Source organism: Lissotriton vulgaris, chromosome 2_1 (assembly GCF_964263255.1).
Source record: "Lissotriton vulgaris chromosome 2_1, aLisVul1.2, whole genome shotgun sequence".
In the NCBI taxonomy this organism is placed as follows: Eukaryota; Metazoa; Chordata; class Amphibia; order Caudata; family Salamandridae; genus Lissotriton; species Lissotriton vulgaris.
In genome coordinates this window covers 1,551,887,092-1,551,904,907 of record NC_141687.1, presented here as the reverse complement: position 1 = coordinate 1,551,904,907, position 17,816 = coordinate 1,551,887,092, and the positions used below count along the sequence as shown (strand labels likewise).

At 41.8% G+C, this 17,816-nt stretch overlaps 1 protein-coding gene across 1 annotated transcript in view; it reads left to right on the top strand.

Annotated features, from left to right (window-relative positions):
- The first annotated feature begins 16,607 nt into the window (after positions 1 to 16,607).
- Positions 16,608 to 17,816, top strand: part of LOC147732888 (TGF-beta receptor type-2-like) — a 407,586-nt gene continuing 406,377 nt past the window's right edge. The window contains exon 1 of the mRNA XM_086957433.1: positions 16,608 to 16,768. Coding sequence (XP_086813559.1) covers positions 16,723 to 16,768 — 46 coding nt within the window. The 5' untranslated portion in view covers positions 16,608 to 16,722. The remainder of the gene's footprint in view (positions 16,769 to 17,816) is intronic.

Below are 17,816 nucleotides of genomic sequence, written 5' to 3'. Positions count from 1 at the left end.
CTCACTAAAATACCAAGAACATTTACTTTGGTTTAAAGGCGCCCTAAAACATAATGATCATATTACCAGGCTCGGTCCACTAGGTAGACCAGGAGCAAGGTGGCCGGTTCTAGCCAGCTACACACCACATCTGGACATTGATAAAATGTCAAAAGAAGAACTCTTAGTTAACATAAGAGAATTAACAAAAGCATATAAAGAGTTAGTAAAATTATTTATTAAAAATAATTCAAACACTCCTAAAAAGAGTTGGGATGGAAACAAACAATCCACTCCCAAGGAAAAAGCTTTCCAGTCCAGAGGAAGGTCTCCTCGATGGAGGGAAAGAACTCCGACTCGAGAACACCAGTCTCCCCAGAGGGAGCCCTCTGAGAAAAGATACAACCTTAGAAATAGGGATAATTTGAAAAAACCTGATAGATATCAAAGTATTGATACACGTCCCTCTCGATCTTTTTCGCAGAAATCGGAAAGAAGAGGACGGTCAGACCCAGGAGAGCACACCAAGTCCAAAGACAAGGAACCTGCTCAGAGTAAAAAATCTCAATTTCCAAAAAAGAAGGAAGCCAGTATTAGAGTAATCAACCATGCTGAGAATACTGAGGACACAGTTGAAAAACGGGGAGTGGGCACAGACAATGTTAGACAGTGCAGCAGAAATCACTATAGCCCGCAAGATCCTGATGAGTCATCTGGAGACAGTGGACACGAATGAATACATTCAGGTTGAAACTGCCGACATCAGACTTAGCGAGCCCCATAAGATATACGAAATAACATTGCGTATAGAGGGTGATAAGACTAGGAAAATAAGAGGTCTATTTTGGGATTAACTCTCAAAAGGCTATGATATTCTGTTAGCTGAAAAGGATTGGCCCCCAGAGTTTGTCACAGAGTGCCCTCGTGGTGAAGAAATGATTATGCCTGCCTTCTCGAATCACATTCCGATTCACAAAAAATATACATATGCAAGGAAATGGGCAGTAGCCCAGGCGCCGGCATTATATAAAAATCATGTAGGATGGGATGAGGACTCACCTCCTCACAAAATCCAGTTAAAAAGTGAACCAACTGCCCAAAGGGCTCTGACGTAGTCCTCCCATTAAGCAAGAAGCTAAAAAACAAGTCAGGGAGATCTTAGATCAACTTGAATACCAGGGGGTGATTGAAACATGCACCTCTCAAATGAACAATCCTTTGTTTCCTGTCTCCAAGCCAGACAATTCATATCGTCTAGTTTTGGACTACAGACACCTTAATGCATGTTGCAAAACATTTTCAGTACAAAATTCGCATAGTGCTGCACTAATGAACAACATAGTTAGGAAAAAATATAAAACAACATTAGACATATCTAATGGATTCTTTTGTCAAAACATTGCACCAGAAAGCAGGTACTTGACCGCTTTCTCCATAATGGGGTCTCAGAAGAATTTCTGTAGGCTCCCACAGGGGTTCAAGAACAGCCCAGGACTATTCTCAGGTAGAGTAACAGAGTTACTACAAATATATGATGATGAGGCATTATCTTACGTAGATGATATCTATCTCACAGACGACGACTTAGAGACTCACTTGAAAAGAGTGAACACCATTATACTTGGGTTCGCAGCAGAGGGTTACAAATTCAACTTTAAAAAGTCTCGAATTGCCCATCTGACAGTATTATTTTTAGGATACGAATTATCAAGTGAAGGGAAAAGCCTAGCGGACAACTTCTTAAAAAAGTGCGCTTACAATCCATACTAGGTTTTCTGAATTTCGGAAGAACTTACATTCTAAATTACGCAGAGAGGGTTAAACCTCTCTACGAACTAATTAAACCTGATTTTAAACAAATCACCTGGACTCAAAAACACACAGAAATTTTGAGATCACTGCAAACAGACATGTTAGCTAAAACAAAATTAGATACACGTGACAACACACGCGATCTTGTAATCCGAGTCATCCCAGGAAGATGCGGATTCACGTACCTAACCTCTAATGAGGGAGAAAAGGTACCAATTTCAAATAAATCTCACTTGTACACACAAGTAGAAAAGACATTCAGTCCCACAGAAAATACTGTGAAAGCAGTGCAAATTGCATTAGCCAATGAACGAGAACTAGCACACGGCAAAAGGATTAATATCCTCACAGCGGAATCCGCCTTCGAGGCGCTATTCAGCCCAGTAAACCTGCTGACAGTGTCACTGGATCCGAAATGGATACAGTGTATAGATTCTCTAGGAGCGGAAGATTTGAAATACTATTTCGCCCCGCAATTCGAAGAACTGAATGATTTAGAATATGAAGAAGAATATCCTCTGCCAATCGAACTTCTGCCTCTCCCACAATACGCCTGTATAATCTATACAGATAGATTTGTACAGCATTTCAACGTAGAGAGCAAATCCTACGATGCAGCCTGTGCGATTGTTAAAGGTCGCTGGCTGTGCGGTAAATTCCGACCGAAAATAACAAAAACTGAATCAGTAAGAAACTGTTCGGCTCAGAGAGCTGAAATCAGATCTTTAAAGATGGCGCTCGAGAATGCAGAACGTGAATTCCCGACACTAATCGTGTGCGATTCTCATTTTTGCGTCAACTCTTACAACAATAAATTGCAGAGCTGGATTGAAAACGATTACAAAGATGACACAGGTGCCACAATAAAGCATAAATTGCTCTGGAAACAGGTAGTTCTTTTACAGAAAGAACTACAAAAGACTCACGTGATACACGCACAGATTCTTCAACGTGATGGCGTTCACGTTGCAGGGAATTCATTGGCTAACACAGCCACAGCAGAAGCAACTAAACCGGCTTCCGTAGCCACAAAAAAGCGTGCAGAAAAATACATAGACGGGGAAACCATGCTGGCAGTAAAAATGACCGTAAAAGGCGACTGTGCAGCACTGCCCGTGAACTATCCACTCAATTATGCATACGTAATCGATGCAAACTCCGTTCCTTTTGCTCGAATCCCTGGAGTGGGGGATAGGGTAATTCCAAACATGAACAGGAGAATATTTTTAATAGCAGACGCACACATGGGTTTGGGTCCTAGGCACAGAATGATCAAGGAATCCCTGACTGAATTACAATCAGTATACTGGTGGCCGGGAATGAGTGTGCAACACCAAATATATGCAAACAACTGTGAAAACTGCAACAGGGATCGCAGTAGTGAACTATGCTACCGGCTACCAATCAGAACCAGCGTAACGCTGTCTACATCCCATCCTGCGTCCTATTAATAATTAAGGCTAAACACACTTAAAAAAATTTGGCCTCCAGCGCTCGGCTGATGCCAGAACGGTTATAAAAGATCTGCGAGTCTTTATCGGCACATACGCAATTGCCATGTTCCATTCTGACCAGGGTCCTGCTTTCAGCTCTCGAGCTTATAAGGAGGCCATGGCCAGCATGGGAGTTGGGTTGCGGTATTCTTGTCCGTCACACCCCAAAGGGAACAGTGTGGTAGAAAGAAAAAAACGAGACATAAAGCGATCTATAACAGCGAAGGTATTAGGTTCGGGTGCTGGGTGGGTCAAACATCTAATAAGTGTCCAAATCAGTCTTAATAATTTGCCAAGAAATTCTCTAAAAGGTTTCAGCCCATACGAACTATTGTTCGGAACTAGAATGAGAGTTCAGGACTTAGATAGTCAAGTATCAGTGGTACAAGATAAGAAAACAGACTTTGACATCAAAGATCGTTTGGCTGTTTTACAGGACTTGAATGAAACAAGAAAATACTTAAGCAACATAAAGTTAAAGCAACAGCCAGCTACCACTGAGGAGGCACCACAAGCAACAGCCCCAGCAAGGCCTGTCTGGATTCCAAAGATTGGGGATCTAGTCAGAGAAAAAGTAGCGGTGAAGAAGGAATTTGGGCCTTCTTACAGAAAAGCAGTACCTGTCTTGGCAGTCACCGGAACAAGATCAGTAGTACTACCGCCCCTTGCTGGTAAAAAGGAGAACAGAGTTGTATCTATCGACCTGGTAAAACCACAAGCATGTGGCCTATAATCAACAGTAGGCCCAGTGGACTCCCAAGAAACAACAGAATACCCAAACTTGCAACAATCCAAGAGGTTCAAACTGAAAGACTAATCACATTTGATCAGCCTGCAGTGCACAGAGAAGGACTATGCAATAATGCCATGGAACTCGTGCCTCTTGAGACACAGATTGAAACAGTTCGTCAAGAAACACCAGTCTACAATAATGTGGCATCAGAATGTGCTACCAAAAGACAGATTGAAAGAACAATCCCAACAATTGACAGAACTGCCTCTGGTTATTTCATCGACTTCGACAACTTTTCCGAGGATCAAAGTAACCCCGAAGTGATGACAGAAACAAAAAAGACTTTTAAAGAAAAAGCAACGGAACTCTTTCATCAACTGAAGGAAATCTACCTTATTTCCCCTTGGTTAGAGTTCTGGTTCGGTCTAGGTGTATTTTTCCTCCTGCTTTGGCTCATCATGGTACTTTGTTTGGGAAAATTCATTGAGGGAAAATATAGTACAATGGACACAGCAAGTCAGAACATCAACTTAGTCCTCAAACCACACAGATCATCCCATGTGAAGAAAAGAGAAATGTCAACAGTGAATGTCACAGCCATTCCAATACCCGGTGGGGTAGTATGGGAGAAAACTGACTATGAGATCTATGGTCCGGTCGAGATCCTGAAGTATCCTCATCAACTGAAGGTTTCCTTAAGTGACTTTGTAAAACCTAGTACATTCTCTGATGATTGGGACTTTAACAGTATTAATGACATGATGTCTGATTTGGTAATGTCAGCTAGATTCACAGAACATGATTATTTACAAGGTTCGTCTAGTTATGAACAAATGTTCTGTTTTACACATTATGGCGATCATTATTTGCATAAATCTGCACAGCCTAGAAATGTTTTTAAGTATAATCAATGGGAACATTGTGCTACATCACCTAAAAGCAGCTCTAAAACATTCTTTGAGAAATTCAAGTACTTCTCAGGGTTTAACACCAGTGATAAAGAAACGTTTTATCACAAACTGTTAGATAAAACAGGATTGAAAACAATGCTGACAAACACTAAATTGATATATTCAGAAGCATTTTATGAAAAAATGATGACATTTGGTTTTGATTATTGGAAAAATAATATTGAAACAAAAACCATTTGGGGTATGAAAGATTGGCAGGTACAAGGCCTAGAAGCATTATTCAGAACCTGCATGATACCAGAACAAATGATGTTTTTAAATGACACAATTCACCAAACATCCTGTCTTGGCCTAGCTAAGATCAAAGACCTAAACAAACCGTCTATTCCAAATCCAATACCTGAAAATACAACAACAGATATTGAGTTAGACGTAACAAAAATTTTACATTTTAACAGAACACATCCTGATTGGAAAAAGTGGTTAATCTAGCCTACTGACACAAACAACTGTCAAGATAGATTCCTGAACAAAACACAGGGGTCAAAAATGACCAGACACTCCCAGAGACAACATCCAGGGATAGTAACAACATACAGTGTAGGGAAACTCTGCCTCGAATGGCTAGGATCATCCACACTGGCTGAAATTAAGCAACACTTGTCTTTACTTAAAGAGGGTGCTGATTTGCGCGATTTTATTATGGGACCACGCAAACAGCGTCAAAAGCGTTTCATAGCGACCAGTATCTATGCTGCATACAACGAGGCTTGGAAAGTCACACAAATTGAAACAGCAGAAAAAATACGAGAAATTGATCGTATTAATTTGGAAAAATCACTTTCTGTAGTGGACAATGGGTTAATGACTCTTTCCTCCAGAATATATATTTGTTGGACAATATTGTATCCTCTGCCTTTGATATAATAGACAGAGACTTGCTAATGTTACAGCATGGCCAGTCACAATTACGTTCTATTGTACAATTAGGCTGGACGCTGCAAAATCTTCGTTAAGGCTATGTGCCTTGGCGTTTAATCAACACAACGTCATTGTTTTCCATTTTTAACCTTACTGATAAACAAATCAGCTTGGCACAGAAAGGAGCAGACTATACAATCCTGAGCATCGAAAAACTTGAGAGATTACCATTGACAATGTCAGAAAGTCCTGTCATTGAATGGATAATACACAGAATTATCACTATTCCGATAACAACTTTCCGATTTAAGAAGTGCCTTGAATACATACCTACTGGCCAGTATGAACGATTAGGTAAAGGTTATGTTAAGTCAGCATGGAAATTACCATACACACATTCATGCTATAGTGACAGCGACAAAAATGTATTTCTTAGTGGTGAAAACTGTAAACGTTCACTAAGCGGTATACTTTTGTGCCAGGGTATTAATTTACATGGAGCCTGTGAAGGTAATTCTAACAACCTTTCATGCCACCAGCTTGTCACACCTGCAACGCAGATAGAGCCTTTCTTTATGCAACTCACGAATGGGAGTTACATTCTAAGAACGGATCACAGATGTTGTGGCCTTTTGCCAGGAAAAAAGTATCTCGTAAGCGTAACTTCCATGGTCAAATGCTGTATGCAAGCATTGTTTCCGAGCGGCCTTGGAGACTCCCATCTGGCCTTGTCTGCATTTCTCTTCTATACGAATTGATACTTTAAGCAAAATGAAGTCTGTGCTTTTGCAGACAACAGTGCCCATCACGTCATCAAAAGAGACGTATGATCTCCTAGATGCAAGGACAGCTACGGAGGTTCATGACCTTTTATCAACAAATTGCCCCGTGCATTTCGTAGAAATGTTGAGCCAACTCCTTAACATGTCTAGTGCCACAGGCATCCCAGGCATATTTAAGACGATTTTTACGGGACTGCTAACACCATTTCAAGCAATTCTGGGAATCGTTCCAAATTTTGTCCACTCTGTCTTTGGCGGCATACCCCTATTTTTGGGACTTGTAGCAGGCATTTTATTTTTGACCCTCCTGCTCCGATATGGCAAGCCACAGCTCAGACATGACTCCTATAGGAATGGAAGAAACAATCCTAGCAGTGCGCTACCGGGACAGAATAACTAGAGTCTTTGGATTGGCCAGGCTGAGAGATCTAAACATGACCTGGTTCCTTTCATTCAGACCTATATGGCAAAACTGCATCCTACCTGTACTTCGATGTATGTATGCGGAGATGAGTGCGTGTTGGACACCTGTCTTGCACTTCCATCAGCAGTGCCAATGGATATCGATACTTTGCTCAGTCCGATAACGGCTCATGCATTGTGTTGTCCCCAGCGGCTACCAATCCTGATGACGGCATTCGTTGAGACTCCTGTGCTACGACTAGGTGGTAACAGTGGAGTGAGTGACAAAAGCAACATCACCCAGGTACGACCTTCTGTGAGCATTGCTGATCCCGACTTTGATGACAGCAATCTTTCTCACACCTGCCAAGTTACAGCACTATCGAATTTGGTCGAACTGTCACCTGATTTTGTAGACCAATTCTTAGAGAGCCTGTCTGATATGATGTTCTCACCCGAACAGAAACAATAACTTTAGAGAAGCAGTCCGACACACAGCGTTCCCATGAACTCTGAATTCGGCCTTCAGTTTTGAACAACAAAAACTGCTAAAAGCGTTGGAACTCTATTTTCCCCGTTCAAGCATTAATTCTTTTGGATTGAACAATTTTTAATATTCACCTTTTTTCTGGCACGAAAAATTCTTTGCTTAAAGTAGAACTATTCATAGAGATCAGAAGCTTCAACTTCTATTTTTAGATACATCTGGAGACATAATAACTTTACACCAGCCTCTAGCACATTTTACTGCAATGCATTTATATGTGATGAAATTATCTCGCCCTTCTTTTCTGTATTCAGAGATATTTCATGTGTAATTCTTTTTGCAAAATCGTTCATTGATTTCATATGCTATGATTTTTGAATGATCTCTATGCTTGAAAAACGTACAGTACCTATATTTTCACGTATTACAAATATGCCTATTTCAAATGCATATATGTATTTTGGGGTGGGCAATGTTACACATGCATCTTATTGCTGTAAGTGAAGTAGTGTGGCTCACTGGTTAGAGGCGGCAGACCCGAGAGCAGAGGACGGCCCGGGACCAGGGTTCGATTCCCGGCGCGGCAGGTTTCTGGACCAGGGTCAGCGGACTCGATAATTCTCTCGCCTCGGTGCCCACTCTGATCAGCGATCACACTCGGCAACTCTGGGCATTAGCTTGCCTCATCTTCACTAACGGCCCCACCAGACCGCCGGGGATGCCTGGTCTCACCCTGGAGATACCCATTAAGGGACCATCTCTCAGGGAAGCCAGGAAGGGTTTCGCAGCGGTCGAAGCGCCTTGGGACCCTCCGGGTAAGTAGTGCGCTATATAAATGCCTATACATTTACATTTACATTTACATTGCTCTAATTTTAGTAATTTGATGGACATGAATTCGTGGAGTGGGTGTTGCGTTCTAATCTAGGACCCTGATCGATACTGTGACCTTATGCCCCTATACGGCTATAATCCCCTTGTACCCATATATTGGCATAACCGATCAAATGCAATATTCAGAAACTCGTCTCTGGCCTCACACGAACAGAGCCACATTTCAGAATCGCTTCCTCTGCCACTTCCTTTGCAGCTAATTAGTGCAATGACATAGCAGAAGTTACTATCTAAGATTCCTAGATTAACACTCCGAGTTCTTCAACAAGATAAAAACTCAGCAACCTGGGAAAGCCCCGCTTGCTATGTTTTGATTAGTAATAGAACTCTAATGAGCACTGATAGACGATCACTTCCTAGTGACATCTTTATTGACGTCTTATGTCCAAAAACTTACGTCAAACAAGGCACCTTTCAGGTATAAATATTACCAACGTTGCCTTAAGCAAACGCTGCTGTTTTCGCTGAAGTTGCTGCTGTTATGCTGATAATAGCATCGCTGCTATCACTACTGCTATCGCTGCTAACGAGCGAACGATGGTGTGGTGAACTTGGGAGCTGAACAGCCGTCCCCTGCAAGAGCCCAGCAGATGCAAGCTGCCCGCGGACGCTGCCCCTCCTCTTCCTCCACGTGCTGAGAGAGACGCTGTCTTTTCTCCTGCAGAGAAATCCAGCTCCGGCGTTTCTAGTCTACCCTTGCGGGTGACTGGGATATCGAGCCCCTGAAGGAGATACCAGACCTCCATCATTCTATTCCAGAGGTATGGTGTTGACTAAACCCTTAGAGAGAATTCTTGAAGCAAACCTTGGCAAAACCAACTTAACTAAAGTTACTTACTTACTCCCCTCCAAGTATTAGGCTTAGGTCAGGTATACTGGGGTAGGCGTAGTTAGAAGCACCAGTTGAGTATTTTAGCCTAATGTATATATGAATGTATATATGTTTTATTCATTTTAAACCATTGTATGGCTAAGAAACCATATCAATGCTTTTACAGTATTATTTCGCAATACTCATCTTACTGTACGTACTTTTTATAATAACAAGTCTTGCAATTGTGGCAATTCATTTCTCTTGTACGAGAAGAAAGACTGTTCAATAAATGTTACCCTTTATTGAAAACGCCCGTCTCTCTATTCTCTACATATTGTGAAAGTAATCTGCACAACCACTGACTGAGTAAAATAACTGTCTATTGTTCACACGACTCTAGAGATTGACTCTTATCTGAGGAGCAAAGTTGTCATGTTGCACGGTTGTTGGAAAACTGAATCCCTTCTTGGCTGTGCCAGGGAAGCTGATCACTTCCTATTCAGTCAAGAAAGTTTCCAGTGACCTCTGAGCTAGTTGGTAACAAACCCAATTAAGTTTAGCATAGTCAGTAGAGGCCTGGAAGATCCGCACTTCTACGTCGATACTACTGTTTATGTTATTCCAATGCGCAGGGCCTATTGGGAAAATAGGAACTACACTACAAGGTGCGGACTGTTTCGAGGCTCAACGTCTCAATTTAGGTGAAGACCTCTTCCTGGTTCACAAGCCGTCCCGAGTAAGAATTTATGCAGAGCCTTTTTTCTCTTGTTACACTCAAACAAGTGGCGCTTATTTTTGTGCATATTTATACAGCCCGAACTCGACCCGAAGGTATTGGAGCGCTTTACATGAGCACCGGTTACTTACACATTCAGACACGGGGAGTCAGAGATTAAGTGATGATTTGCCCAGAATCCCGGCTCTACACTGACCCGTATGTGTGCTCTGAGGAAGATCTATTTTCCTTCTATACCAGTCCCCTTAAATGGCAAAATATGAAAATGTGCATAGAAGCAACTTAGTTTTCAGTAACGTATTCATAGTGTGGCGCAGTGTCATGCCTCACAATCAGGAGGAGGGTGTGCAAGAGATTGCTATAGCTGAGGCTATGTGCCAGTCTGGGCTGGATTGCTCCTAAAACTCGGTTTCTCCTAAAACTCGGTTTCTCCTAAAACGTTTTTTTTTTTGCATGTAAAATTTACATATATGGATTTTCCCTGCCTTGTGGAAATGACAGGTAATTCTCGGCTAACAGAGGCAGCCAAAGCCACATGTGGGCTAGTGACCGGAGCCCTGGTCTCTGTCAGCCCCCCATACTCCTGCCTGGGAGATGTTACGTTGACCCTACTCCTGCCTGAGTCCAGACACATCATTTCAGTCGCCCCTCACTGTCTGTCCTCTACCTCTCTAAAGGTGTTTCTCATTCTTTGACCTCCATTTTTTCTAAAAGATCACTGCCTGCCAGGCCCTGCATGCTGGGCACCGTGAAGGTACAGCCTGCCAGCAGCTGCTCACCAGCCGGTAATAAATTGCCGATAAGTTGTAAAAAATGCGGAATATCAATCGCAGGCCCACCAGCACCGGCTGAGGGTGACTCAGTATGAGGCAGGCCATTGTTACTACAGTCAGTAAGTGAAGTAAGTGCAGCAAATATAGGTCACATCAGACAGTGTAACTGCACATTCGAGCAGGAGGAACCAAATGTCACCTGACCCCATCCCACTGCCCTCAGCAGCTGCTGTGAGGAGGAGTCTCCATGTTGCATTATAAGTGCCTGAGAGAGTGAGCGCAGGTAAAGAGTATTTTGATTTTATCCTAATTAAACTAAGTAAACATTGTTTGTGCAATAAATTATGTGATAATTGCTTATAGGACTAGTAAGGCTGTGCAACTTACTCTTTTATTTGTGTGTCTTAGTAAAATAAATTACAGCCTGCGGCCAGGCTGTGACCCCTAGGCTGTGAGTGTGCCTTTCCTGCCCTTCCATTTCAAGTGCTTTGCAGAAGTTCTAAGTTCTTCTTAGTGTTTCTTGTTACTCAATTGGGTGTGTTTTCTAATATTTATGTGTTGCTTAATTTTGCTTGTGACAAAGTGTCACTCATAGTCGTTGTAATGTCACTATAATGACACTAAAGTTATGAACATGTCAATCAATAGAGATTTGAAACCTTGGCAGCTATGATGGTGGGTGGGTGCGCGGTGCGCAGTTGTCTCCACGTCTGCGCAAGTCCAGGGTAGGGCTGGTGACTAATTCCATTGAATTTGTCATGCAATTAAAGTGCGCTTGACTTGTGAGGTAGGGCTTCCAAGGACCCAGCCACGACAGAGACTGAGAAGGACCGTCCGTCACGAGCCATAATTTAAATCATTACTAGAGCCCCTGCCTGCCTGGCTAGCCTTGCCCTGCCCTGTCTCGCACCTGCCTCTGAAGCTGAAGGCCAGCCCTCAGCTCTTCAGGTGAGTCAGAGTCTGTCTGAGTTCTAGGTGCTTCCATTATCTTTGTGTTGCACTATTCACTTTGGTCTGGGAGATTTAAGAATGTTTCTTACCTCGCTGTGTTTTTCCCCTTGTCATGCAGCCATATATTTCTTGTTTCCCTCAGTATTGGGTTTTTTGTCCTGTTCTCCGAGTGTTCAAGTGCCTTTGCAGCAGATTACTTTCTGCCAACTTAGATTGCTTTCCAGAATTGCCCATAGAGATATTTTGATCTGGGATTTAGGAAGAGTGGATTATCAAACTAGACCTTGTTGAATTGCCTGCCTTATTTTTTTTTCTCTAAAGTTGTTCTGTTGGGTTAATTGTAAATGCGACAGTCAATCATGTTTGTTTCTGTTCCAACCTACACCTCCCCCCTCCCAACGTTCCATGATATTTTGTTTGCCTTACCACCAGAGATCTCCTGTTTATCTGCAGTGAAAGAATGGAGTTCTGATAGGCAGAGTTCTTGACGGTGTGCCTGAAAAGCATCCGAATAGTCCATTCTTTTCATCTCCATTGAATAACCTACCGATTGTGACAAGCAGACGATTGCTGCATTAGTAGTGGCTACGTGTTGGGTCTACTAGCTACACCGACTGTTAAAATAAATAAAATCCTATTTTAAAAGTGAGAGACAAGGTTCAACATTTGCTTTGTGTGTTGTCTTAAATTACCCATGAGCGTTGCTCAAAGCCTTCACCAATGTTGTAATAGTTAACGCTGACCACTACTATGGCTGTGTATTTGTGTGGCGCTGTTTGGGTGTCATGCTCTCTGATCACCTGTTGAGCATAAAAAAAGAAATCTGTGTCATTATATGGTCGATCATTTAAAGTAAAACGTCTTCCAGAAGTCGAATTAATGTTTGCGTTGTATCTGTAGTTTAGCGCAGTAAATTCCTCTACTACCTCTGAGTCTGGCCTATTGACTACAAAGCAGCTTTCCAGACAGTTCTCATCTGGCTGTAACTGTGGGTGAATCGAATAAACGGGGAGCTTATTGATATGAACTGTAAGCAGGATCTATGTCATTCCTGTCTGTAATACATTGCAGCTTATGTTTTTTAGGGCATCAGTCTAAACTACATTTGAATAGAACCTGAAAGTATACTTATATTGACACTAATATAAAAAGATTTTTAGCCACTTGTTAAAATCAGTTAATCAAGCCGAAATCTTAATAGTTCTTGAAGCAGCTTACTTGAACAAAGTGCCGAGGGTAATGGAACCCTGTGTGGATTGGCTCACTGAGCATTAGCATCTTGTTTATTCTTGGTCCTAGTATTCCCCTTTGCAAAGATTCATGGTATAATTCAACCTGATAAAAATAAGCAGTTGGAAATAAAAGTGAGTTCAGTTTTTCTCTTCACCCTCCACACGCTTTCAGAACTTACGAGATTTGTTGGTATAGATGTTTTTTTTTTAGGATTATGTAATAAGATCAAAAAAATGGTATGTGGCTTTGTACAGAACACGATAATATGCATTTTGGCATTTTAAATCTGCGGGAGATCTGGAGGTTAAGTAGTAAAGAATTTCTGGGGTTATAGAAGGTTGATATTTCACTACCTTAGAACCATATTTTGCAGCAAGTAACCTGTGCATACCTTTTCTTCTGGCTGGAGTGGGCTGTGATATTGCCCTCCTGTGAGGTGGTTCATCTGCTTAGGGATGTAACTGCACTTTCATAATGATACTGTATACAGTTCTGCTCTTTATCCTGTGCTCCAGAGCATTTGCACTTTAACTTCCTGCAAGTGATTTTTTTGAATCCCTGTATTTTAGAGGGAACTGTGCCTAGGGGGCTCTTCAGTCTGAATGGCAGTGTGCAACTGAAATTACAGCCGCTTGACTTACCTGTTATAACATGTGCACATACATGTAAGGGTGTCTTTGTGGTTGTTTTTGAACAAGAGGCTTTTTTTATTTTCAAGAGTTGAATGTTTTAGCGCTGTTGTGAATCTTATTTATGGGATTATACTGGTTGGATTGATTTTATTTCTGAAATAAACACAAGACTACAAGAATGACTAACGTTCTTCTATAGTGCGGCCCTTTATTATCCAGGTTTGTGGGCTAAAGCTGCGAGTGTATATCTCTGTCCCCTACTAGAAGAAGTTGTGTTGTCACTGTAAACTGCATCTTTTGAGCCAGATGTTGCAGAATGGATTTAATTTAATAGATGTTTTACTTGAGGATCATATGAACTCCCTCTCACATCAGGTCCACCTGTTTGCATGCTTGAATTCTTGCAAAACACCCTTTGCTGATTGACTTGCCACTTGAATTTTGAATGTAGGTTTTTTTTCCGTTGATTGCAGCTGGACCTGTGAGCAGCTACTTAAATGAATTCTCGTACCTTTAGTCCACTCTTATGTAGTGCAATTCACTTCACATGAATGTAGAGTGGCATGATGTCCATTTCCCACCACATACAACAGTTGGGCTTTGACCTTATTTCAGTGCCTGCTGTTTGGCTGGTTATGGCACCACAAGTTACCTGAGCTCTTAGAGAATTTTTGCATCATCCCACAAATCATTGTCCGGACCAAGAGACTTGTGATGCCTTTTTTATGGGAAGACCATTCTACCCACGATGGAGAAGCTGGTCCGGTGGACAAGAAAAATCCAAAAATATACAGATAACAGAGAATAGCAAGTGTCTGGTCTGTGCTTCTCATCCCTCAATAGCGTTGAGCAAGAGTAGCCTGTGTATCACACTTGGAACACTATTCCCTAGGAACTATCCCTCCTTCCTCTTTTGTCCTGAGTAGGGAACCCCTAGCTAAAGTTTACAGCTAGGATATATAGCTCTTTAAATGTAGCTTGTTGGCCATAGTTCTTAACAAGGCTCACAGCTCCAGAAATCTTGATCCCAAATGTCTAGTTCTGAGCTGTCCGCCTGTGTAAAGGTATTTCCAAATGATTGGGATACGGGTACCTGGGATACAAAATAAACCCTGGCACTTAAGTAGTCTGTTTAAAGCAATTGGCTACCCCATTTGCTCATGTAGTCCATACTGGTAAAACCTAAACATAGGGAGCCTGGATCACTGACATAATATCGAATTCACAAATATAGAATTACCAAAATATCGAAGAAAAAATATAGAATGCAAAAATATCGAATTCCTATCTACAAACAGGTAAGTACAAAAATATTGAATCAAAAATATAGTTTAAAAAAATATAGTTAGTCAAAATATCGATTTTTTTTTAAATGTCTTAAAAGTAATTTAAAATTAATGAAATAATAAATATAAGATTTACTATTACCACTCCAGTGAGTGCAACAGTAGGGAAAGCGTTGGATAGTGTAGGGGTAAAAAGTACTATTCCCACTCCAGAGAGTGCAACAGTAGGGAAAGTGTTGGATAGGGTAGGGGTAAAAATTACTATTCCCACTCCAGAGAGTGCAACAGTAGGTAAAGCGTTGGATAGCGTAGGGGTAAAAATTACTATTCCCACTCCAGAGAGTGCAACAGTAGGGAAAGCGTTGGATAGCGTAGGGGTGAAAATTACTATTCCCACTCCAGAGAGTACAACAGTAGGTAAAGCGTTGGATAGCATAGAGGTAAAAATTACTATTCGATATAAAATTACTTACCTTCAATTCAATATTTTTCACCACTATATTCTGTCCATTCGATATTTTGTCCATTCTATATTTTGACTTCGATATTTTGGTAATTCTATATTTTGAATTCGATATTTTGTCTTGTTACCAGGGAGCCTATGTCTCAAGTGCACTGGCACTTTAACTGCAAGATACAGTAATCAACCTCCTTTTCAAAAACTCATTGTGTTTTAATTATGTTGAATGTGTGTCCTAATTTACCACGTCACAACAAAGCCTGCAACTTTTTGATACAAATATGGCTGTACTAGACTTGTCTGGCATCTGTCTTTGAACTCTTTGTATCTGTCCTAAAAGATTGAGTGCTTTGATGCTCTGCATGTAGCAGTGGCGTAACAAAGGCCTCCGCAGGCCCCGCAGTGCATGGAGGCACCTGAGCCCCAGAGGACCCTCTCAGCACAGTCCCCTGGCCTGTCCGCCCCTGAGTGGGTCCAGAGGGGGCCCCCTCAATATGCTTTTCAGGGGGGCCCCCTCAACTTTCGTTATGCCACTGAGACAGCCCTTAGGCTGTGAGTTATGACAGCCCCCCATTACTCAAGGAATGGGGGGAGAGCGCAAGGTAGACGGCGTGAAGCCACCAGTGGCCGTTCGCCGACCTGGGGTGGGTTAAGTCTTCAACAGGGTGAAACAGGTCTTTGATTGGTGCACATCCTTGACCTTGAGAGATGCTCCCGCCCTGCAATTTCTAAGAAGAAACGCCCTTGTTCCACTGTGACAACTGAACATAGACTCCGGCCTAAGCCTTATTGCTGGGCAGAAACTTCTCGATAAGGGAAGCATCATGTATAAGGGTGTTTAAGGACTGTGACTGCATGGGAAATGTCATGAACTGCATTATAATTTAAATAAACAGCCCAAATACTTGGAAAAGTTAGTAACGGGTTGTGGTGGGGTGTTGTTTTCCTTTGCTGAGTGAAAACAGTTACAATTTTCCCGTCCTCGGGTATCGTTATACACCCTTCAGGATGTGAAGTGACAGCTTCTATGTACAAACGTTTTGTTTGGGGAAGGAGTGCATCTTATGCAGAGCACGGCGTGTGCTTGCACTATATGTGTCTGAGCAGCCTAGTTGCATCGGTATCTTTGAAGCTCAGGTCGCCGTGGCTGCCCGGGATTTGGATACACCAAAGCCAGTCCTGCTGATGTGTTCCTCAGCCCCGGGCTGGGCGGGGTCTCCGGGACACACAGCTGGATGTAAAACAGCTGGGCCCGCCCCCGCCTCGCGCCCGGCCAAGAAGTGCAGAGCCCCCAGCCCGCGGCAGCTCAGAGCGCGCGCAGATCACAAGGCGGCAGGCAGGGCAGCCGGGCTCCGGCAGGGGGTGAGCCAGGAGCGGACGGACCCTGCAGGACAAAGGACGAGCAGGCAGTGGCAGCCTCGACATGGGGCACTGGAGGAGCGCACAGGTCATCCTCGCTCTGGCCCTAGGTGAGTGCGAGCACTGGAAAGAGATGCACGAGGCGTCTCTCTTTGTCATTTTGTTTCTGAAATGTACAATGAGTAGTAATATGATAACGATGCCGGAAGAAAGCTGCCACCTGAAGAGAAGTTCATGGGGCGCCGGGTAGCACGTGCAAAAAAACGGGTAATCCTGCATTCAGTAACTTGCCGCACATTACCAACTGTAATAATATAGCATACCACATTCTACCGCATAGTATATAAACAAGAGAGCATTCCATACAAGGGCACGATGTGTGATAATATATATATAGATATGTATATATATATTACATTACATTCGCCATACCACAGCATAACCTAGCAACATCCCCACAAAGGAGCAAAATGTATACAATAACAAGGGATATATCAGAGTTCAAGACATTATTCTAAAATATATCACACCAGTAAGAGCATATATATATATATATATATATATATATATATATATATATATATATATATATATATATATATATATATATATATATATATATAATATATATATATAATATATATATATATATATATATACACACACACACACACATACACACACACACACTTACATGTATACATATATATAGACATGCACACATGTGTATATAAATATATATGTGTGTGTGTATGTATATATTATATATATATATATATATATATATATATATATATATATATATATATATATATATATATATATATATATATATGTATCATAACATATATATATATATATATATTTCATAGCATGACAATTACCATACTACAACATACGATCCAAGCAATCATATCACTTTACGGCACAACACAGAGCATACTACAACTGTTGCAGTATGCTCTTCTGCCATGTAGTTGTGTTGTGCTATTGTGGTATGTTATGGACTGATGTGTTGTAGTACAACACATCAGTCCATAACATACCTCAACAGCACAACACAACAACATGGCATAAGCAAGCATAACATAACTGGTTCAGGCTGCAGAACCTGAGACCCCCTTCTGCTGCTCCAGACCCCCCCCCCGCCCCTCCCCA